The following is a 24,902-nucleotide window of genomic DNA, read 5'->3' on the forward strand; positions in this document are numbered from 1 at the left end:
AGGTTTGGTCGCAGCCCACAGACGCGTCTGCCACCCGGTTCAGCCGCCGGCCCGTCCCCGGGCACAGGCCGGAGAGAAGTCGGCCCTTTCCCCAAGCCCGGCCACGCGTTGCCCTGCGGCCTGGAATCGCTCGTGAATATCTAACCGTGGGACCGGGCTTCACTCGTAGTCATCGGAACACGCCCGGGGCTCCCGTTTCTAAAGACCGAGGTGACCCACGCGGGGCTGCCCCCTGGGCGTGCGGCGAGGCCGGTTAGTGACGGGGGGAATGTCCACACTGGGCCGGGGGCACCCGGGGGCGCGATGACGCCCGGGAGCATCAAGCGGGACAAGCCCCCGAGAATGATCCTCTATCGACCGGACTGTCCCCCTGGGTCTCGGGAGGGAGAGCACCTTCCACGCGGTGCCAGCCAGTTATTGACCAGCTCTGATGCCCAAAAACACGAGCTAAACTGTTTCCCGGAATGATCGACTCTCGACAGAACCTCTCCCGGTGCCCCTCCCGGGCTCTGGGAGGGAAGCGAGTCTCCCACACCGTCCTCGGCTACGTTCTTCAAGGCGAGCGTCACTTTTCACATAAAGGCATCGGTTTCAATACACGGTTTTATGTTTCTATCTGGCTACAAACAATAGACACGTTTCTAGTTTTGACTTACAAACAAGCAACAGACACACGTGAGGTTTTAATGGGAGACGAACTGGGGGACTCAGAGGCACTAAGACAAATAGAAAAGACTTTCGCTCTCTCCTGCGGGATGAAGTGTAACGCTGTTATTTTACACAAATGGTTTCCCTTTTTAATTCGCAAAGCTGAGCCTCCTGCATCGCCCAGGGAGTGGAATGAAAGCAAAACCGTATTGCGATGATCGCGTCCCGGGGTGGGAGCACCCAGTAAAATTTGGATTATCTCCTCTCCAGATTGGCTGTCTGAGTCTATTTCTTCACTAACGCGGATCATGGGCCCATGAAGGTCCGCAAACCCTTGAAAACATCATGGGAATGACGTCTCAGTCACCCTTCTTACCACAGCTTTCTAAAGTCTTTTTTATTGATTTGAGAGACAGACACACATCGACCCATTGCTCCGCTCATTTACACATTCATTGGCTGATTCCTGTATGTGCCCTGACCAGGGATCCGACCCGCAGCCCTGGGCATTTGGGGACAAGCTCTAACCAACTGAGCTGCCCGGTCAGGGCAAAAACCTCAGCCTCGGGACTGAATTCGTTTCTAAATCAGCAGCGGGCCCACTGTTTTGACTCTGTTTATCCACAGTCCCCACCCTGCCCTACCTACCACTTCTTCACAGTGTGGATTTACTGGGGTATTTGTCACTTTTTGGTTTCCAGCGCAGCAGAGTCTCAGCAGGATATGTCTTTATACTTTTCTTGTTCCAGGAGGACTTTCTGTTAAAGAGGCAAAGAATGGAGGCCATGGCCTGAGGAGGCACAGACTGTTCTGGGAGACTCGGCTTCATCATTCTTCCTCCCGCAGGCACCCACACGGCTCCCTGTCTAATGGTCCCTGTGACAAAACACACACGGCGACGTTCCATTACCAACGGGTCCCAGACGCCAAATGACTGAACTTGTGCCTGACGGAAGCCAAACCCATCGGTCTTGTGTCCCAAGTGCTGAGGCACCAGGTGATTAATTCTTTTCGTCTTCGGTTACTGGGGCAGGGATGGGATAAAGGAAAAAAAAGGAATTAACCATTTTGGGCTGTTCTAGTTATTTTATTGAATCTTTTTAAAAAATATATGTTTTTATTGCTTTTAGAGAGAGAGAAAGGGAGAGGGAGGGAGAGATAGGAACACTGATGAGAGAGAAACATTGACCGGCTGCCTCCTGCACGCTCCCTCCTGGGGATCAAGCCCTCAACCCGGGCATGTGCCCTGACCGGGAATCGAACTGGCGACTTCTTGGGACACGGGCGAGTGTTCAACCAACTGAGCCACACCAGCGGGTATTTTATTGAATCTTAATAATCCTCTGAGGTGGGTGATATTACCCCCATTTTACAGATGAAGGTATTACAGGAGCTCAGAAAGGTGATGGAAAATGCCCAAGATCCACAGCGTGAGTAAACAGCCAAGTTACATCTCATGCGAGTAATGTGAGTCCGACACCCTCACTGCATCCGGCTGGAAACCAAGGCCCCCTGACAGCAGCCCAAGGACGGCTCAGTGGTTAACTTGTCCTTAAGAAGAGTTCTGCTTCCGCCGCGCTTTAAAATATGTGGTTAGTTACAATCTCTGCATGGTTCATGGCGAAGGAGCCTGAAATACCGGCTCCTGCAAATCACGTTACCTTCCAGGCATCCCTGGACCTGCTCCCCTTGACCTCATTACACCATTTACATGGTATGACAGATGACCACTGCCCTTGCCCAGCCTCCAGCTGTGGGGGTCAGACACACCCAATGCCAACGTGTCCCTCTCTATGGGCACCTAATGTCATGATTAGAAGTTCAGTCCCTACAAGGCCCCGCCATAGGCCAGCAGCTGCTTCTCCCAAGGAGAGTATTATCTACAGAAGAAGACATCTGTGTGGACCAGAAGCCAGAGGCCAATCTGCCTTTCATTGCCAATATTATAAGTTGTCCTGCTGTTGCTTAGTATCCATTTTGCCCACTTTCGGTAACTTCTTCCTTGAGAAATTATCACTTTACTCAAGATGCGTTGCCCTTTTCTAGCCAACAGGTAGATGGGAAACCCAAGTTTGGCATTTGCAGACTCTGCTCTTAGGATCCAAATCATGCATGAAGATGACCATTGCGAACGTGCCCCCAGGAGTCTGGGAAGGACGTTCCAGAGCCTGGAGTCACTCTGGAGTTAGTGTTTTCCACGCATGGTTCTCCAAGCTTCTCATGGATGCTGCAAGTACTCACACAACCTTTCAATAAATTGGGTTTGTTTAGATTAGTCAGAGTTATCATCTGTTTCTGGCAACTTAAATAAACCCTACTGCACTGCCTCTGCCTGATTGGAGCTCAGAGCTGTCACTCATGATGCTTCCACAGCTCCCTTGGAAGCTCCTGATTGGAGCTCACAGCTGTCACTCATGATGCGTCCACAGCTCCCTTGGAAGCTCCTGATTGGAGCTCACAGCTGTCACTCACGATGCTTCTACAGCTCCCTTGGAAGCTCCTGATTGGAGCTCACAGCTGTCACTCACGATGCTTCTACAGCTCCCTTGGAAGCTCCTGATTGGAGCTCACAGCTGTCACTCATGATGCTTCTAGCAGCTTCCTCTCCCCCAGGTCTTGTCCCTTCACAGCTGACCTGTGTCCCCTCCCTGCTCAGACCTGATTTCATCTACTGTAAACACCGGACCACAGCCTGGTCCCATCCTGAGATATAACTGTTTCCCGCCTGAGCCCCCAACATTCTGAAATAAGTTATCATTGTCATTAATAGTATTTTTATTTTTATGCCAGATCTTTGCCTTGTTACTCTTTACTCAATAATCATGTACTGATTTTCCCATTCTATCACACCACTTCTAATGCTCCCACGACTAACCAAAGTAATAAATAGTCCAATTTAATAAGCTAAAGTCACAATCATTTATGTGAAAAATTGGTCAGCATGAGACGCAAATTTAATCCCACCAGAAGTCAGTATTTTCTGAACTAGCAAGTGGGCTATAGCAGAGGCTGTGCTGATGGCTTCAAATTTAAAAAATTAGACAAAAGGCTCTCATTTCTGCTTTTCAGGTTATCCTGAGCTGTATTTGTGGGTCATGGGAGATTAAATGAAATTCCCATTTGCTTCTATGAAAATTCCACTCCCACTGCGTAAGTATAATTATTTCCCGTATGTCTTCACACTGCATTTTCAGGGTTTCAAAATAATTCTTATAGTAAATATTTATCAACTTGCTACCAAAAAAACACTTCATTCATCAAACTAACATAAAGATAAAAATACTATTCTATCATCTTTCCCCAGATAAATAGAAAATATTGCTCAGAAATTTCCACAAAAATTTTAGATGAAGAGACATGCACATGAATGAAAAATGCTATTTTGGGCCCCTGGCAATGAACATTCAATTATTTTTCAGAAAAAAAAAAAATTCTGATAATTACATGAAAATGGGAGTGATGTTTCCTGTGATTTCACGGTATTATTTGTAGCTGGGAGTCACTGCGGATGGCTGTGTCCCTTCACCAGCTCCGCACAGGGCCGAGAGGAAGGGCTGTGACCTTCCTCAGGGGGAGGAACAGTGTGTTTCAGGTGCCGCTGAGCTCGAAGCATGGTGCCAAGGACAAAGTCAGAGGTGCCAAAAGCAATTACAGGGGACATTCCTCGCTGAAATCTACCACACACGTTGGAAACTCCATCCATGCTGCCTAATTATCTCCGCAAGAGGGCTTCCATCTCCAGCGACCAGAAATTTTAAATTCAAATTTCAGTACTTATAGGTCAACATAAACCCAGAGAGGAAAAAAAACCCTGATAATTGCAAAACCTGGAAATGAATTAAACCCACAGAAATGAGTTCAGCTAAGAGGAATAGCAACTATCATCCCCAAACAAATTAAAAAACAACTATTCTTAAATGCAACACGAGAAAAGCTGTTATCTTCTGCAAAGAAGAGCAAGTCTATAAATGAAACCGCCAGGTGCCTTCTCACCTCTTAAATGTCAGCTTTGCAAGTCGTTTTCACAAGCAAACGTCCGTCTCCGATGAATCGTAAAGGTCAGGCGAAAGGAGAGAAAAGGGTTGGTGCATCCCCCACCCCGGCCGTGGAGAAAGGTCTGGATCACTCGAATTCGAGGGGAACACGGCCAGGGACACAGGTGCTTTGCCTGGATCCGTTTCAAGAAAGAAATTTCTGTGCTTGAAATTCCTGGATCCAATGTTACTTTGAAGAACAGTTTAAAGTGATCAGACCAAGAATCAGGCTCCTTTACAAAGAAAATACCCAGACATTGCCCTGAACCACCGACACGGAGAGGAGAGGACACTGCACGGGCCCGACACGCCCTGGGCCCCGCAGGCGGTTGGGCTGTGGTTCAGAGCCTCACAGGACAGGCCCGGGCCCCAGCCCTGCAGGAGACAGTCTGCAAAAGCCCACCTGGGCTGTGGGGCACAAGAGCTGGACGGGTGCATGGCCAGCCAGGGCGTCAGCAGGGAGAATGCACTGCACCTGGTGCGATCCCAGTTAGCAAGGAAGTCACATTATGAAAACTGGTATTTGGCCGTGCTCTTTGTTTTTTAGGAGAAATAATTGATAGGAATTCTGTGCAGGGCACAGGATGCTCTCCACACTGAGTCCCATGTACGCGGGTGGGTCCAGGGCTCTTCCTCCAGGGCACGAGGGACTGAGGTCTCTGAGGACCTGCTTGCAAAGGAGCTGGTGACACGGAGTGGAAATGGCTGAGGTTCGGTTTGTGATAAGGACCCGGGAAATATTACGGGCAGAAGGACTCCTCTGAGACAGGACAGCGGGGCCCCCAGGGCTGCCCGGGGCTGGAGGAAACTGTACCTGAGGACTTGGAAACACTCCCAGGTGTCTGGAATCTCTCTGGTGTTTGATTGACACAAACAGGGATTGGAATATAATTTGCACTATTTTATATTGTTGCTTCTTTGCACCGTGTTTATTTGTAAATGGTCCTTGCAGAGACAAAGACCCCTGGTAACTGGATTTGTAACATTTATGTTGACATGTAACAGAAACACTGGCCGATAATTAACAGTCACTTTGATGTTATTTTGTGTCCAAAAGACACAGGTGCCTTGGAGGGAGCACTTTCTGGCTGAAAACCGAAACAACAGTTGCCAGAAATGGCAATAACTTGTTTCATTTCCTGTTTCTCAGTGCGCGATGGTCTAATTAGGTTAAGATGAAAAACACCGAGATGATTTCAGCTAATGATAAAACATTGCTCCCTACAAACCTGAGTAAATGTCTTTCAGCCACGATCACTTAATTTTGCGAGGATTTTGTTATTATAAAACCACAACTGCATCGTGATAATCAAGTTTCTAAAAGAAACCGATTAAGTTTCAATTCAGCAAGAGAATTAAAGGAATATGAGAAAATAAAACTCTATTAGGAATGTGACTGTCACATTAATTCTTTGCTTTAAAGGTGTTTTTTTTTTAGAGTTTAATTTAGTATTCCAACGCACTTTAAAATAGTTATGAGCAGGGGAAGTTGATTCCTTTCACCCCAAGCGTTTGGACCATAGTTACTTTTCTGCCTCCGCCTGGTAGCGCTGGGCTAAGTGTATAAACACCTGCTAAAGATACGGCGCGGAAAGGAGACAGACGGCAAAGGCCAAGACCCTGGTTTTCTTGAAGGTCCACTGTCACCTAGAGCTTGATTTTACTGGGGTTCACGACCCGACTTCTATTACATTCTCATTTTCCCCCCAGGAGCCAAGGCCAGGGGACAACTGATTTTCATGGTGTTCTAAACACCTCCAGAAACGACTGTGCCACTTCTGTCCAGAGCTCACGGAATAATTTAGTAAGTAATATTTGGGGAAGGCTTCTCAGGTTTCGTTTTGTTCTTTCTCCCTTGAAATCCAGGAAGCCTGGCCATGCCAACGGGACATGCAGACGTGCAGGCGATGAGGTCCGATGCGGGCAGTGCTGACTGTTAATACAAAAGATCCATAGAAACCGACTTTTCCGTGTGTGTGTGTGCGCGCGGGTGTGCGCGTCTGCGAGCTCTGAGTACCGGGAACTGAGAAACAATAAAACATTCAGGGGCAATGGGCCTCCTTAGCACCCAGAACGTTAGATCTAAGTAACGTTTCCCACTAAGTGGTCCAGGGCTCCCTGGAGAATGGGCCGAGTCCCAGCCTGGGGCAAGAAATCGTGCTCCCAGACCCTTTTGTCACATCGGAAATAAAGGCATCGACCAAAGACTACCAGAGTTATGTCAAAGTGACCCGGGAAGCAACCTGAGTACAGTGCCACAAGGCAAAGTCGGGATAATTTGATCATTCATTGAAATTACAACGGCAAGGGATGGACACATATTGCTATGGTTAATTCTTGAGCTCAAAAATGATAATTTTTTTTTAAAAAATTCATTTTTAATCTTTATGTAAAAAGAAAGAAGCTCTGTTATCTTCTCTTTTCTACACATTAACAACTCTGGCAACCAAGTACATGATGAAAGAAGTATCTCTTTTTGGAATAATTACAGCTAATGAGCAAAAAAAAGTGATAGAAATAGATGACCCCATTCAGCAGCTAGTAGGAGAGAAAACCAGCCCCGTACCTGCTGATGAAAGTGCCTACGTGTGAAGAAATCGCTAAAAATCCCACCTGAATCTGGTCAGCCCTCTAGACATCACTAATGATTTTCAGGGACTGTAAGGAAGAGAGAAGCACATTAAATGATACCAACAGGGACGCAATCGCCAAGGAGCAGGGCCTGTGACACTTTATGGGACAAATGACCCAGTTCTTTCAGTCGATAAATGGCAGGGGAGATGGAGAATGTATTAGGAGAGCCTGTAAATTAAGAGAATTTAGGGACATATCAACAAATCTCAACCTTTGTACCATATTTGAATTCCAATGCAAAGAAATTAATTTTAAATTCAAATATAAGAGAGGGAACTGTGGAAACCAGGGCATTACTACTAGATGGATATTAAGGAATTGTAGCAATTATATTTGGTGAGGTCCCGATACTGTGGTTTTCTTTAAAAATTCATATTTTATATATATATAGAAGGGAAAATCTTCAGATTAAATTATATCAAGGAGTAGAGAGGAAGTGGCTGAGGTACAGAAAAAAGCAATATGCTTGCGAATTGAAATTGCTAAAATGGGACCGTATCTAGTTCACTATTCTCCTTACTTTTGTATATGCTTGAAAATCTCCAAAATACAGAGTCAAGAAACGATGCAAAATATACGCAAAATTAAAATTCATGACAATTATAACACAAAAGGTGAGGGGGGATGGGTGAGCTTAAAGCGTGCTATGCACTGGGACTTCGGGAAAGCAGTAGAAAGGATGGTGCACGTCAAACTAGTAAATCATGGATGGTAAGAGTAGGAGAACAGTAAATGTCTGAATAACTCATAAGCTAATAGTATAGAAAATACAAAACAATAAAGATAATCTCACAAAGGCAAGAAAGAAAAAAATAACATGCAATCCATACAATAGGAAAAAACAGCAAACTGGAAGATATAAATTCAAATATATCATAATTACATGTGAATAGACTATTACAAGTAAAAGACAAATGCTGTCAGGCTGTGTTTTTAAAAGATCCTATGTTGCTTACAAACGTGCTTTGAATATTAAGCCACAGAATCACTGAAATTAAAACGGATGAAAAACGATACACCATGAACACATTAATCGAAAGGGAGCGAGTTCAGCTATATTAAGATCAGGCGCTGTTTTTCCTTAGGACAAAAATAAATCCTGGGGAGAGGGATGCATCGTACTAATAAAAGGATGAATCCATTAGAAAGATACAATAATTTCAAGAGTCTTTACCAAATGCTATTGCTTCAAATAGATAAAGCAAAAATGAAAAGAACTGAAAAGATAGAAAGATGAATCCATAATCAAAATCACTTCTCTTGATAATTGATGGAAGAGACAAAAACCCACAACGACAACAGCAGATAATTCGGCGAGCGATGACTGCCTTGCGGCACATAGAAGTCTGCACAGGGTAACCGCCGCACACACAGGCGGCTTCAACTGCATCTGGGACACATGAAAACGGACCCTACACAGAGCTACAGGACAGGTCTCAGCACATCTTGACTAATTTATTCTCAAGTTACAGCGAAACTAAGCTAAAATCAACTTTAAAAAATTATAAATTCAGTAACAAACTTTGAAATAACCAACAGAACAAAGGAGAAATAGCGACATGAGTTAGAAAATACTTATCAGCGAATGCATTCTGGACGTGTGGGGTATTAGAACCTGTGAGATGAAGCGAAAGCTGTGTTCAGAATCGAAGAATTAAATGCATTTTTAGAAAACACGAAAAGCTGAAAATTAATTATCTAAGTCTTCATCCATGAAGTTGTAGAAAGAGGAGCAAACCAAACCAAACAGAGTAGAAAAAAATAATAGAGATAAGATTACAGATTAATGAAACAAAAACAAGTATGCAATAGAGAAAATACACAAAACCCTCGTTCAGTTATTTGAATAAATGACTAAGCTGCCTAAAGAAGAAAGGGTGAAGCCAAACTTCACCAACATTAGGATTAGCAAGGAGACGTCACTCAAAGATCCTAATGTAGTGAAATATGAGAAAATTATGGACAGCTTTAGGTCCATACATTTGAAAAAATATATATTAAATTAGCACATCCCTTGGAAAACCTCTCTCTCTAAAACTGGCACAAGAATAATTAAAAAAATCTGAATAGTCTATTAAAACCACTGAATCTCCATTAAAGATCTTTCCCTAAAATACGACTGGCTCAAATGGCACCATCGGTGAATTCTCTAAATATCCATGAAAGAAATAACATCAATCACACATCAACTTCCACAGAAGAGGGAAAGGAATACTTGAGTTCATTTTATGAGGCCAGCATCTCCTCAATAGCAAAGTTGGTAAGGACGTAACAAAAATAAAAGTGGCAGGCCAATCCCTAAATCTGTATTATGAACATAGAGGTAAAGATGTGCTTTATGACTACGTTGGGTTGATTCCAGGAGTGTGAAATTGATGTAACATTCAAAGATCAATGGCAGTTCTTTACATTAACAGAATAAAGGAGAAAAATCAACTATTCATTGCCATATATACAGGAAAAGTACTGAATAAAATTCAGTAAAAATTAATAACCGACTAGAAATATAAAGAGAACTTCCTTAATATGGGGACATTTGACAAAAATAAGATCTGCTGGCAAATGATAATAGCAAAATATTGACAGCTTTCTCATATAATAAGAAAAACACATCTGTGACCACTGTAACTCTTCAGTATTGTTTCAGAGGTACTAGCCAATGTAATAAGGCAAGAAAAGAAATGTGTGTGTGTGTGTGTGTATCTATATGAAAATGAGAAATAAAACTGTTATTATTTGCAAGATACATGGTTGTACACATAAAATACCCAAAAAAACAGAAACAAAAACACCCCCACCAAAAACCCAACCTAAACCAAAACACCACGTAGTGTTGTGAAGGCCTGAGGAGGGGACCAGAGAGGGGCTAAGGGGATCAATGGGGGAGAAAAAGGGGAAATCTATAATACTTTCAACAAGATAAATTTAAAAACACACAAAAAACCAGAGAGTAAGCTGTGAGAATAAGTGAATTTAGAAAACCTGTGAGTATATTCATAAACCACCGATGAACAATTAGAAAATGAAATATCAAAAATGGTGCCATTTATAGTATTATCAGTACTAATTATAGTGTATCTATATCATATATGAAATTATATACATCGATTGATATTAAATAAAATTCTCTATAAATTACATAAAAAATATGTATTTATATATTTATTTATAGTAGGTGGTCAGAATGAGTCTTCCCAGAATATGCCACATGGCATGTGGATCATTTTGAGCTGAAGACAACTGAGGCTCAACAGACTCAAGAAGAACTTTTTACCTCCCCCTTAACTGCCAAAAAGAGTTTAGATAAAGGGCCTGGTCCAGGAAGAGCACTATCAGGAGAGACAACTACTAGGGAATATGGGGAGAAGCAGTGGGGGTGATTGGTGAGGCTCGGAGAACAGGGCCTCCTGTGTTCCCATTGTCTGCAGGGTGTGGCGAACATGTTTTTCCACCTCCGAGGGAGCTGCCTTCCTCCCCTTGATGTCCCAGCCCCTTCCCCTTTTTGACCCAGAACGTAATATAAGCCCCAACTGCCTACCTGTGGGCTCTCACCTTATGAAGCTGCTGTATGTACAAAATTAATTTGCTTTTCTTGTTCATTAGTCTTAAGTTAATTTGAATATTAGACCAGCCAAGGAACCTGCAAGGGTTGAGGAAAAGCATTTCCTCCCCAGCAATGTAAGTATATATAATATACCATTTGTTCTATGTCCAAACTGACATTTCAAGGCAGGGAGGAAAATAGTTTCCTCCAAAAACAGAGCTGATCGATCGGATATTCAGATGGAAATAAGTTCATTTATCCAGTAACATGCAACATACAAAACATTCAATTCCAGATGCATTAAAATCTAAAAGTAAATGGTAAAACAAACCAACAGAAATCCCTCCTAGAAGGAAACATGAAAGGATGTCTTCATGACCACAAAGTAGGTCAAGATTTCCCCAACAGCACAGAAAGAGCAGGAACCAGAAAGATGTGAGGGTTCCTGGGGTCCCACAGCCAGAGTCTCCTCACATACGAAGAAACCAAAGCCCGGGATGGATAAATTCTCATGCGGATCCACACCTCCCGGGAGCTGACCATCCAGGAGCAGGGCCGCAGGTCTGATTCCTTTTTCAGGAGGTAACGAGAACCCTCAAGCGACAGGGCTGATGGGACGCCGGGTCCTCCACTGCCCACTGGTTTCTGTAGCCCTTCCTACGCCCGGGGCCGCGCGTTAAGAACGTCACATCCACTGATGCATTTAACCTCCACGTCAACCTTACAGGTGGGTCCTTTTATGATTATCTCTATTTTGCAGACAAGAGAACAGCACTGAGACCTTTAGTAATCTGCCCTAAATTACGCAGCGATAAGTAGAAAGCGAGGACTCGAACACAGGAAGCCCGAGTCCAGAGCCTGCATCCTATCGACTTCCACACACTTTTGACAAAAATGTCAATTTCTGAGCTTTCCGCCTCCCAGCGTATGTTATCTCGTACGTGCGTATTTCAGTCCACAACTGCCCTGATACACGTATAATATTTTTTATGGCACGCGACCTGCCTCACGTCGTCTTTATCTCGTTTTGGCCGTTTCCATTTCCCTGTTATTTTGTGCACAAATATTCTACTCCACAATTAGCATATTTTGCAAGGGAAGCCATCGACTTGACTTTATTGTATTCTTTTACGCTCCATTTTAGTTTAATTTTTGAAAATATTTTTGTTTTTTTAAATTGATTTCAGAGAGAGGAAGGGAGAGAAAGAGAGAGAAACATCGATGGGCTGCGTCCTGCAGGCCTCCTCCTGGGGGTCGAGCCTGCAACCCCGGCATGTGCCCGACCTGGAGCTGAACCAGGGACCTCCTGGTGCATGGATGACGCCCGACCAGCTGAGCCACGCCAGCCAGGCTAGTTTAATTTGGGTTTGGCTTTGTTTTTCCACGAGCCTTTAGAGCTTAGCAGGTTTTGGCAAGCGTTAAAAGAATAAATGTTCCCGTTAGTACAGTATCCCGAAATTAGTGCACAAGTGGCTTTGGACATTTTGTTAACAGGATTAAAGGCAGCTTGAGGTATTGCATTTTATACAGTGTCGCGTCCAGCTTTGTTCTAGGGGACAAGTTAGAACTAATCAGACCCTTCCGAGTGTGGCTCAGGAGCTTCGAGTGAGGGCGAAGAACCGCTCGAGGATCTGGCTGCGTCCGCTGCTTCTGCTAATTTAGGTTCAGCCACTGAGTCCAATAACCAATTTCAGAGGCGCCGAGAAAATCCCCCGGGCTTTTGTCACATATGGGGACATGCATCTCCTTGGCTGGCAGACCGTTCCTTCCATAATTCACTCCATTATGGAAGTTTGCTAATTAGCTTTTGTTTACAGCATATTAAGTAGCTCTGTTTAATTACTGAAACCCTGAAAGGTGCCCTGTGCTTTGAACAGTTTCTGAGCAGTGGGGGGTGAGGGTGAGGATGGAAGGCCCTGGAGGCCCCTCAGCAGCTCCGAGGGCGTGCGTGCGCTTCGGGTGGCAGGATTAAGGGCATTTACAGTAATTTTGAAAAATATTAGAAGGGAGTCTGAAGACTTTTATCTTCACGAAAACATGCTTTAACAATCAGTGCTACCGGGTTCCTTATTTGTAAAACGGGGTGAATGAAACCCATTATCTAGCCTCCACGAAGAATGTTGGTTGGAAAGATAATTTTTAAAATGTAATAGTGTACTGAATGCCTTTGAGAAGTTTGAGAGCTGAAAATAATATATTAAAAAAGCGTCATTACTAAAAAGCAGCTGTTTAAAATGGCAACTGTTTCTGTCAAGCACGGAAAAGGGGACACGGCAGTAACTCACACTGGGTCCCGTGTCCTAACTGATTCTCCACTGCTCCGCCCACGGGCACCCTGCAGCCCTGCACTGAGGCTTCTCAGGCGAGGAAGGAATAACGTCTCTCCTACGAACTACGGCATTGTCACGTTTATCTGCCACTGAGCGCGGCCTGCTTCAACCAGCGTACTAGACGGCATCTGTCCTACGAGAAAGGCCAGGTGGGTGGCCCGGGACGGTCCTGGTTTGACCTGGCGTCACGGTGGGACGGTTCACAGCGTCCCCTCTTCCTCTCCGACGGATCCGGCGTGGAGACAAAGTGCACAGTCACCCTGCTGATCTACTGATAGGAGAAGAATCGTTGGCAAGAACGCGGCGTGACAGGGATCGGGGCCGGGAGGGGTGAGCGTGGTCTCCTGCGCCACCATTCGTGGGGGAAGGCAAGCTCGTTTCGGAGCGTCAGGCCTGCCAGCCGAAGAAGAGCCATGAGCGCCCTTATCGCCGGCTTCTCCGCGCTGCGAGGATCACAGGAGATGACTGTGCCCGAAAGGAGCTCTGACAGTGATGAAACGCTGAGCAAATACCCAGCCATTAATAATAAAACCATGAAAGGGCGGCATTTTAGGGAACGGAGAGGAAGTCTTCCATGATAAAATCTTTTTTTTGAAGCCAATATATCATTTACTCTAACCTTTGAATAAAATATAGACACGCTGATAATCTGTGATGCTTACTGAAGACTGGATTATATTTAAAAAAAATTGGATCAGGCCTATTAAGTGGCTATCCCTGGGGTGCTGGTTTTAGAGACCGGATGCCTAGTCTTCCCCCAAGGAGGCCACGGTGCCTTCTCTTTAGAGCAACCCCCCAAGTGCCGCGTCTCACTTTCCGGGGACCTCCCCCTTCTTCCCCAGTCTCCATCCTATTGGGTTGGGAGGGTGGGAAGAGCCCTCCGGCGAAGTCCCTCCCTTCCGCCAGCCACCCAGCCCTTCACCCCCACACACACACTGGACCCTGCCACGGACGCGTCAGCACCCGCTACGTGCCACGAGGATTGATACAGACAGACAGAGTCAGTGCTCTCGGGGAACAGCCTGGGAGGTGGCGGGCACTAGGCCTGGATGGAAGACGAATCTTACTCTGGGTGAGATGGGAAGGCGCTGGGGTTCGAGAGCAGGTTCATGGCCCCGTCTCACGTATGTTCCTCCGGGGGACTCCGTGACAGGCGTGGAAAGAGCAGCCCAGTTAGGGGGCGAGTCTGTCGTCCACCCAAGGGAGGTGGCTATTGGTAGAGATGTCAAAGGGGACTGGGTTTGGGACATACCGATGGCAGGAAAGGTGGCGATGAATTATATTTGGGGTGTCAGGGGGAAGAGAAGAATCAGGGTTGACTCCCAGGGTTTTGTTTGGAAAACCGGATAAACGAGAGTTCCATTTACTGGGATGGAGGGAATGGGGGCAACGCAGGTTGGGGGTTCGGGAAATCAAGAGCTTGGTTCTGGGCGTTTGAAGCCGAGAGGCCTGCAGCTATCCAAGAGAAGACGGTGTATAATCAGCTTCATATGTGGATCTGGTCAAAAATAGGGAAGTACCGGTGTATTCGTTGCATTTTTCCTCATGTAAAAATACATTCATTTTTACTTTTTATCTATATATTAATTACAAAATATTTTCTTCTAAGTATTTTCATTTTAGTTCAGACTATAATCTTCTTTCTTTGACAAAAACTGTATCACCCCTTGGACCTTACCCATAATTCTGACCACTGCACGTGACTGACCAGGCACGACTCCTGACTCAATGAGAAAGAAAGGGTTCGATTCCTTTGCCAGTTCTGAAAATGTATCCCCTTTTGCTATTTTTCTCTCCCTTCTCCCCAGAAAGTAAAAACAGAAAATGAGAAAAATACAGTAGCCCCCTAAGAGCAAGCAGTGTAAGTACGTGGTCAAAAAAGCAGCCTGCGCGTCTGACGGGTGCGCTGGCCGAAAGGAACCTCGCAGGGCGAGCTGACCACGGTCCCCTCGGGGCCGGGCCTGGTGGCGGTGCACCCAGGCCCAGGGCTTCCTTAGCGACAGGCTTCCGAGCAAGTCCTGTCCGCTGTTCTCGTGCGGACGCCCTCACTCACCCAGGAGACGCCAGGAGACATCTTTCTCAGGCCCCTCGGAAGTGTGACCACCCTCCCGGGCCTGTTCTCTGCCACCTTCACGTAACCTTCCCTACGCCCCCCCCCCCATTCCAAATGCATAACAAATCCTGAAAACTCTCGCTCCTCAGAGCATTTCAGACCTTGCTTCCCAGCAACGTCATCAGTCAGGCAGCAATAAACTCTTGCAAAAATCTCTACGGGTTGGACATTCTCGCATCCACAAGTATATCAACCGACTTTATTCTGCGTCAACAAGTACACTGAGCTATTTCATTGTTTTTGCACAACAGAGTGCCTCCTGGCAGACAGACACCGTTTCAAATCGAGTCACGTTAACCACGGTGCCTATTTTTCATTCGCCGCCTCTGTTGGGATTGGCGTGGGCCACGAGGGTCACAGAGCAGACCCGACCCCAAGTTTAAATGTGCGTGAAGAAAATAAGACGCCTATAGATGAAAACAATACGAGAACAAACAAGAAAATACTGTAAATTCTAAATATCCGAGCACTGCAATCGGTTCAGTAAAAGCCAGATGTGAGGATGGCGCTGGGACTGAGACACCAAGGCGGCATCCGGCGTAGCGCAGAGGGGGCAGTGCCAGCGTCACTTACCCAGGGGCTGGCCCGCGATGACCCTGGCGTTCTCCCCGGCCACCGCCGCTCTCGCGTGCCGCTCGCTCATGTACTGGACGAACGCGTAGCCTTTGTGGACCGAGCATCCCACTATCTTTCCGTACTTGGAAAAAATGGCTTCGATGTCGACCTTCTTGACAATGGCTGTGTTTAGGTTGCCGATGAAGACGCGGGAGTTGATGGACTTGGGGTCATTCTTGTTGGTGACGTTGCTGGTCTGTGTTTTGCCCGTCATGGTTGGGTCACCGTGATCTAATCCTGGAACAAACGAAGGAACAAAACAAACAAAAAACAACCAAAAGGTAAGTAATCAGATGGACTGGACATTAGTGGCTAGTAACAGTTTTCGATAGTGTACCAGGTAATCTGAAATCCCTACGTATGACTGTTTGTTTTTTGAGAAGAAAACTTAGGAGGGTGACAGGTGAACACTGCATTGCAGAATGTGGTAGAAAATTCCTGTTCTCACTTAGCATAGAGTCAGAAGTGAGTCCCCGATTTCCTTACCCACCGTGGAGCCAACCCTGCGTCATCACAAAAGCTTTTTGCGGTTTTTATGTTTAAGGCTATCAATTTTTTAGAAGCAACTTTGGGGGATAAGCCACCTTATTTTATCAACAGAAAGGAAAATCCAGCACGGCAATGATGGAATATAGGAAGGTGACCTCCATTTATTGTGGAGAACATGCATTTTTATCTCTACATCTTTGTAACAGGCAGACAGGTCGTTTATTTTATACTCAGAACCCTCCTGTCGGGAACTAACAATCCACTCCATTAAACGCTGCGGAAAAAGGAAAACGGTGTTAAAAATAAAAAATTCAACAGAAAACTTAACATTAGGAAAACAAAGAAAATAAAGCAGTTAAACAGAATGAATTCTGTACATTCTCTTTAATTGAACCCATGTCACACGTCAGTCCCCCGCCCCCTCCACCCGCTACCTGCAAAAAAGTCACCTGTGTAGCTGGTTTCCATCAGTTATCAGCAAATTAACGGACTGGGTGTCTGTGCTGAAATTTCTACTCTCAGCCTCATTTCTAATTCACTGAACTCACGGCTCCTGTGTTGCCTAAACGTGGGTAGTCGTCCCCCAAACCGTTCTGTGCGGCTAGCACAGCGTCTATTTGTGCTTAATTAAGCTCAACGAAACTTTTATTCCTAAGAACTCCCGCACTCACAGGCTTTAAAATTCATTCATTCACTCATTCATTCCTTCAACAGTGTTTATCAAGCGCCTATTTTTAACGGCCTGGTATTATCTTCTCATGTTCCTACCAACTTAGCCCGGCCGGGCAGCTCAGCTGGCCAGGGCGCCGTCCCCTAACGCCAAGGTTTGGGTTCAATCCCAGGCCAGGGCACACACGAGAATCGACCAACGACGCCTGGATAAGTGGAACAACAAATCAGTGTTTCTCTCTCTCTCCCCTAAATCAAGAAATAAAAATTTAAAAAAAAGTGCCTATCAACTTAAAGGAACCAATAGAGCGACACTAAATTTCCACAAGGACACAATCGCCGACACTGACGGTCATCGCTGAACGTGAGCTAACTGCGTGAACTTGAGAGAGGGAGGCTCGGGTCTGCAGCCGCGATCGGAGTTTGCTTACAAGGTTAGCGAGGCTGGCGCTCGGAACAGAAACGGCCTAATTCCCTGCACTCAGAGAAAAGTGAATTTGTTTGGAGCTTCCCAGGCATATCTCCAAAGTCATTATTATTTAAAAATGCAATAAAACTGATTCTAGTTTCCTTTGTTCAACGCACACTGTTACATCCGCAGATTCTGTTTTAATATGTTGGGGTGTTACAATAGTATGTGGCCAATGCTTATTAAAAATGTAAGGGTTGATTAAAAATAAATTAAAAACACCGAATATTAAAATAGTTGACTTTCCGCAGCCTTTCTGTCTCAGCCTCGCAATCCAGTTACTACGACTGTAAATAACATGCAGCGCAAAGGAGAAGTTTCTTACACATAAAGTTTGTGAAAATATATGAATTATATTCACAGCAAATCATTCTTTGTACTTTTTTAAAACTATGCACCTCAGACAGAGTATAGTGTTGTGGTAACAGCACCATGTAAAAACCTAAAAACTCAATTTCCATTTTCTTTTCAAATTGACTAACTAGTGTATGTATAAAAAATGTATAAAATATTTTGCTGTTAATAAGGGCGCACTGACAATAAAAGCAATATGACAAATTTCACAGAAAGCTGATTAAAATGGTGATTTTAGAAAGAAAAGTAATTTAAAATACCATTTAATAGGATGTAGAGAGATTTAAAAATTAGGCAAATGATAGTACTTTACTCAACAGATTAAGGTAGAACATAAGCACTAAAAATTATTTAAGCAACAAAAAAATAAAATTACCACATAAGAAATCATTCATTTTGTAAAGCAAACAATGCTAGCTAAATGTCTTAATACCAGTGATTAGATTTGAAAAGAACCATTAGCTACATAGAAATAAGTATTTTTCATCTGAAGATTGAGATTAAGTCTTTGGAGAGCAAAAATAAATAAATATAAATATATAGATATAGACAAAGTAACAGCTATGGTGACAAAAAGTTAATGACTTCATATTGGTTATTTTAAATATGAAATTGAAAATCAATGAATATTGGTAAGTCAACACTTCAAACTTAAGAACTTGAAATATTAATCACTTTGGTGTTAAACTTAAAATCATTTTGGAAAATGTAAATGAAATTTTGTAAACAAGGAATAATGATATGTGTTAAACCATCTCTTGGGAAATGTTTATTGAGGGGCTGAAGATCCAACCATAGCACCAAGTGTTACGGTCTACAAGGGGCCATCACCTGGGCTCATGAGGGGTCAGACACATCGCTGTGGAAATCGTGACCAATCTGCAAGAGGCTGGTACAGTCCAATCTTCAAGAGTAAAGAAGGGAACAAGTAATTAGCAAATCCTATCTTTGTCCATGCATTAGTCACCTCGGGCTGCTATAATGAAATACTCCAGCCTAAGTGACTTAAGCAGTGTCATTTATTACTCAGATTTCTGGAGGCTGCAAGGCCACGATCAAGGTGCCCCTGAGGAGAGAACTTTCTTCCTGGCTCACAGGTGGCCACCTTCTCATTGTGTCCTCAGGGTGGACAGAGAGACCGAGCTCTGGCCTCTCTTCCTTCCCTATAAGGGCTCTGATCTCATCCTGGGAGCCCCACCCTCATGACCTCAGCTAAACCTCATCACTTCCGGGAATCCCCCCTCCAAATAACAACACACCGGGGGGTCAGGGCTTCAACCCATAAACTTCAAGGGGACATAACTGAGTCCATGAAGTCACACTACCCACATCCTTCCATTTGTGTTTGGAGTTACGGGAAATGAAAGGAGCTTCCCCTGAGCCCTTCCACGTTGTGACTGGTGTTACATCTCTTCTAGCAGGGAGTCTGTAATCGTTGACTATCCATCCAATCGCTAAATTCAATCTAAAAGATTTAAAAAATGACATTTTTACAAATAAGAAATAACTATCAACTTAAAAACAAAAAGATTCCAAGAGGTAAGAACATACGGTGGTAAAACTCAAGAGCATTCAGTTCATGGGGTTACCCTGAAGTACACTCATATTTTCGAGAATGTGAGCAAATTGACGTAATTCTAGGAAATTTACTGAAGGCAAAATTATTAAAAGCTTTCTCCTCTGCAAAACAGAACCATGAGTCATGCAAGTTGCCTAATATGCTGTCACTGTGCTCCCAAGACAAATTTCCACCGGTCAGCGGCTTAGAGGAAGATCGTTTTGAGTTATACAGAGAAGTCAAATCAACCAAAAATAGACTCTTCCCACTTGACGTGGGGAGATGGGTCAATCAGGGTTTATTCCCATTGATGTGGGGAGATGGGTCGATCAGGGTTCGTTCCCATCGATGTGGGGAGATGGGTCGATCAGGGTTCGTTCCCATTGATGTGGGGAGATGGGTCAATCAGGGTTTATTCCCATTGATGTGGGGAGATGGGTCGATCAGGGTTCGTTCCCATTGATGTGGGGAGATGGGTCGATCAGGGTTTGTTCCCATTGATGTGAGGAGATGGGTCGATCAGGGTTTGTTCCCATTGATGAGGGGAGATGGGTCGATCAGGGTTCGTTCCCATTGATGAGGGGAGATGGGTCGATCAGGGTTCGTTCCCATTGATGAGGGGAGATGGGTCGATCAGGGTTCGTTCCCATTGATGAGGGGAGATGGGTCGATCAGGGTTCGTTCCCATTGATGAGGGGAGATGGGTCGATCAGGGTTCGTTCCCATTGATGTGGGGAGATGGGTCGATCAGGGTTCGTTCCCACTTGTGTGATAAGTGTCTTGGGAATGGAACAATGACCACAGTTTAGTCACTGGAGACACTGTGATTGGTGGTCTCTCTGCACTAACGGGGCTCGTGGACCAAGGACAGACCCAACCCTGTGCACCGGCTGCTGCTTGACCCGTTTAGCAGGGGGCCGTGGTCGAGAGGCACCCTTCCCTGGGCTGTGACTGGTCAGGGGCACCCTTGAAACCGAGGCCTGTTGGGGAAGATCCCTTCTGGGGCTGGGACCGGCAGTCGGGAGGAAGCGGGAAGCAAGTCGTCAGCATCCCCTCATCCTCTCACGCGATCCTGCTCTTCTAATGCCTCCTGTAAACATCGCTAAAAGCGGCTCCATTTAGCAGATTTTAAGTTTTAAAAGACAGTCTATAAATTATTAAAACCACCTGAAAAGCAGCTCTGCAAATCTATGCTTAACAAGCACCGAGCACTTACCCACCTGCCATTAATTTAAGTGCTTCTTAAATACTCATTTACTCACAGTAAGGAGCAAGAAGACAGGTCCCCCTTTTTTCCTTAATTTCCTCTGGGGTCTGAACTATCTCCAAGAAAGCGTTCCAAGTTACTTAGAGGAGGCAGCCCTCCCTCGGCGCCCAAGGGTTCTTCATCGACAGAACTACCCATGTGATGCTCAAGGGAACAGGCCCGACTGCTGAACCTGCCTGTGATTTCTATCGAGAGGGACCATCAGGTAGCACAGCGTCTTGCGAATGCCCAGAGGTTGTGCTGATAATTTTCCCTCTGAAATCGTAAGACCCGTCCATTGACCAGCTCCAACCAGAGTTTCCCTGAAATCCTCGAAGACAGGGTAGAAAACATCTAACTGCATTCGCCTCCTGTGAGCCACACAGTGACCGCGGTGTGAACGGTTCACGTCAATGAAGTTGAACGAGGCGGCTGTGGAGTCGGTGCAAAATCATCAGCTCACTTCCGACGGGCGCGCGGGTGGGGGGGGCGCGGAGGCAGGAGAGGCTCTCCCTGCGGGCTCCCTGCGGCTCCCTGGCCGGCAGCTCCAGCCTCCCGGCTCCGGGCCCAGCAACGCGCCCGTCTCCCCCGCCAAGCGCTCGCTGCAGAGCGGACTCGCCTGCCCACGGGGGAAATCCTCTCCCTCGTCCTGAAGGGTCCATCCCGCTCCCGCTCCTTTGTTCCCACTGTCAGTCAGGGCTGCTCCCGCAGGGTCAAGTGCAGACACTAAGCAATTTCCCGGAGGCCTCTAAGCCGCCCGCAGAGAGGAGAGGCTTTGTCATTGTCGACGCGGCTTTGGGAACGCTGGCCCTCGAGTCCAAGGTCTGCGATCCCACAGCCGGGCCCCCGAGATGCAGGCGTTGCCCTAAAACATAGATAAATGCCCGCAGTCGGCACAAGGCTGAATTTCTCTCCACACACTGCAATGCCCGGGGTTGTATAAAGTGGCAATAAAAATGATAGAGTGGAAACGCCTACTGTGTGTCTGGATCAGATAAAAATCCTGCCTACCGATTCCTCGAATCCACCGCTGTGCAGGCGGATGGGTGTTATAAACGAGAGCATCGGCCGCCCGTCGTGCAAACAGCAGACTCGACTTAATTTCCCTTTGCTGGGACAATCCTATCTCTGTGGATGCGACAGGCTATGACAATATCCAAGACGTTCCGATTCCCCCTCCCCTTCGCTACGTAAGGCAGACCCTCCACAGAAACGAGACAACCGGGCAAGGGAGAAATGCACATTTATGGAGGCCCCTCCGTGAGTACGCTGTGGGGCTGTTGTTAATCATCACCCGTAAGTTAAATCTGTTAAGATCTTACCCCGGAAAGAACAGCAAGGGCAGGGCTGACGGCAGGAATGAGACAACCATGCCACGTAAACGGGTCAATCACCAGACGCCCGCGGCCTCCACGGAGACTCTGCCCCAGGCTGTGACATTAGCACCGCTAGTGGGACTTGTCAGCCTTGGGAGGAACCTGCTTGGTTCCCAAGAACGTTGTCTTCAGAGTCGGACACCAGGCCCCACCTCAGCTCTGCTTGTTCCAGATCAGGCCCTGCGCAGTTATTTTAGGTTCTGACGCTCAGCGTCTGCCTGCAGTTCAGGAGCACTAACGGCAGCTACTGATGTGTGACCGCCGAGAGGCTTTACAGATGCAGGAAGCCCCCAAGCACTGTATTGGGCACAGAGGGGTTAGCGTGGCTGTTCCTCAGAATACGGGGACAGGTTAGGGATCCATGCCCTCGACCGCTTTTCTCTGGGGAAGATGATATTCATCTACTTGCAGGTACATCGAGCTGACCCAGGGATCGCTGACCTCTCCCCTCCGCCTACTTCACGTTCCCAGGCAATTGTCCAGTAATCTGATAACGTCTCTGGATCTGGACACCGCTTCCTAGGGTGTGACGGCCAGTCCTTCCCCGAGTGCTTTGCAGGGCTCCCTGGAGACAGGGCACAGCTTCTGATAACTTCATATCTGAGATCTCTGCCGTTGTGAAGTCAGCACGTCACTCGCAACAGGATTCTTGAGAGTCAACATACCGGAGAGGTTTCAATTAACAAGCGACAGGCCGTGGCCGTGGCTCATCTTGATCTTACGTTCGTGAGTGAGTGGGACGCTCCAGGTATCTTGCCTTTGGCGTCTGACCAGCCCTTGAGCTCGCTGGCGTATATTTGCGATAAGGACCTGACGTTCCAGAAGCCCAGGCGTCTGACTCTCCACGTACACTCTCAGACGTGACCTTCGAGCCTGTGCATCTTCTCTGAGTCCTTGATTTCGCGAGCAGAGCCTGCAGTGTCGTCAGGGCCGGGGGCCGATGTGGAGCTAAGTCACCTGCGGCATCCATGTCACCTAGTCAGGGGACAGTGGTGGCCAGGGCCCCTTTGGAAGGTTTACGTTAGAAACGTCTCCTACCCGTCTGACATACTAGTACAAATAAGGCCACAATTTCTGTACAGGTAATGAAGGAGTCTGTGGGGTGACATTCTGGGAAGGGGAGACGCCAGAGACTGGCCCATGCGACGCAGACGGCTGCATTTATTCTGAAACACGCTGGGTGGGCTGCTGTTAGCTCCAAGCTGATGAGACAGAAATTAATATTCAAGTGGTAAATTACCCAAGCACTGGTACAAATGGTGTGTCAATGGGAAATTTATACATATATATTATAATATATATATTTATTTATGTATGTAATTTGTCCCCTACATGCAAAGACAGTGATCGCTGTCCTTCCTGGCACGGCCATCTAAATCAAACAGAAGAGCCTGTGTAAATTTAATACATATGTGAATTAAATAGGTTACTGTAAACAGTCTGGCAGAGATGATCATATTTCTGGAAGGAGCGGAAGCACGATTTTAAGAGCAGAGATATGTAAGAAACGCTGCTGGCTACTGTTGTTACTGGTACAATTTTAAATCTCTGCGCAATCTTTGTGAAGAGGGCTGAAAGGAATGCGTGCTCAGTGAGAATTAGGGACACGCAGCTCCATGTTTGGAATGGATCTCATTATTTTAAAATGGTGCATAAAAACGCTTCTCTCGATGGAAACGCTTTAGCACCCGCAATGCACAATAGATTCAGATAAAAAGAAGAGCTATTAAAAAAAAAAATTGGGTGGGGAGTGTTTCCCTCCATTTATAATAAAAAATCTTGTATTTTACTAATGTGTACTTAGAAAGAAATAATAGCTCTCACTATGGAGCTATTGTTTAGTGTGTAGCTGTGGAGTTTATTCAGTGAAATAAAACTGAATATCGCTTAGGGTCATAAACACAAACAGTAATGACCTCAACGGTACAAAGACTCATACGGAAAATCATAGGTTATTGCAGCTACGTAAGGAGGCTTTATAGGCTTAAGCATCCAGAAGCCAGAATGATTTTTAAGAGCGCCGACACTCTTACCTACCACATATTCAGCAGGCGCTGGTTTTGTGTTATCTGAGTACCTCTAAGTTTCCATAAGCACTCTCCATATAGCAGCCACTCTTAGGGGGCCATCTGCCAGAAGTCTCGGCCCCTCCAGAGGACTTCCTCGCCTATGGTAACACCAGACCCACATGGTCCTGCCTGTGGACGCCCACACCTGTAGCCCACACCCGGAGCCCACAGCCCACACCCAACGCGAAGGTGAGAATCATGACCGAGGACACCGTCTCCTGTCAGTTCTCCCCTTGGGTTACCTACACCTGTGCCTCGCTAGGCTCCAACGCTTGTGCAAGTCTGTTCTAGATAATTCATAAGTTATCACTGAACTCAAAACGCCCGCGAACAAGGCCGTATTCACACTGCACATGTCAACGGGATGACGCGCGAGGGGCTAGCCGGTCCCAGATGGCACAGAAACAGCACAGTCTGGACTCGGACCAACGTCTGCCCATCACATCCCATCATCCTCCGACGCCTTCAACATTTCAATGTGGAGGGTCCAACAAGGGGCAGAGGGCCTCAAAGGCGCCTCATCTCGGTCCCTCTTGTGCCGAGACCACCCCTCCTTCGAAGCATCGACGCACCAGCCCTGGTGCTCTTTCCGTCAGAAGATGGTCCATCCAGACAGACACCCCGACCCCCTTTCTATAACTGCAGCAGACAACGTGATGCATTGTGTTTAGGAATCTCTTTCTCTCCAACCAAATACCTTTTATGACAGGGTATGCCTGTAATCAACATGCTAGGTATATATTATTTTTCTAAA

The 24,902-nt window shown here is 46.1% G+C and overlaps 1 protein-coding gene across 6 annotated transcripts in view; it reads right to left on the reverse strand.

The window, feature by feature from the left end:
• RALYL (RALY RNA binding protein like) overlaps positions 1–24,902 on the reverse strand; it is a 217,575-nt gene that overhangs the window by 88,008 nt on the left and 104,665 nt on the right. For all 6 annotated transcript variants that reach the window (XM_081116309.1, XM_081116311.1, XM_081116308.1 and 3 more), the window contains one exon: positions 15,877–16,155. In XM_081116309.1, the coding sequence (XP_080972435.1) occupies positions 15,877–16,132 (256 nt within the window). In that variant the 5' untranslated portion in view covers positions 16,133–16,155. The remainder of the gene's footprint in view (positions 1–15,876; positions 16,156–24,902) is intronic.

The sequence above is a fragment of the Miniopterus schreibersii genome (genome assembly GCF_964146895.1).
Source record: "Miniopterus schreibersii genome assembly, chromosome: 17".
NCBI lineage: Eukaryota > Metazoa > Chordata > Mammalia > Chiroptera > Miniopteridae > Miniopterus > Miniopterus schreibersii.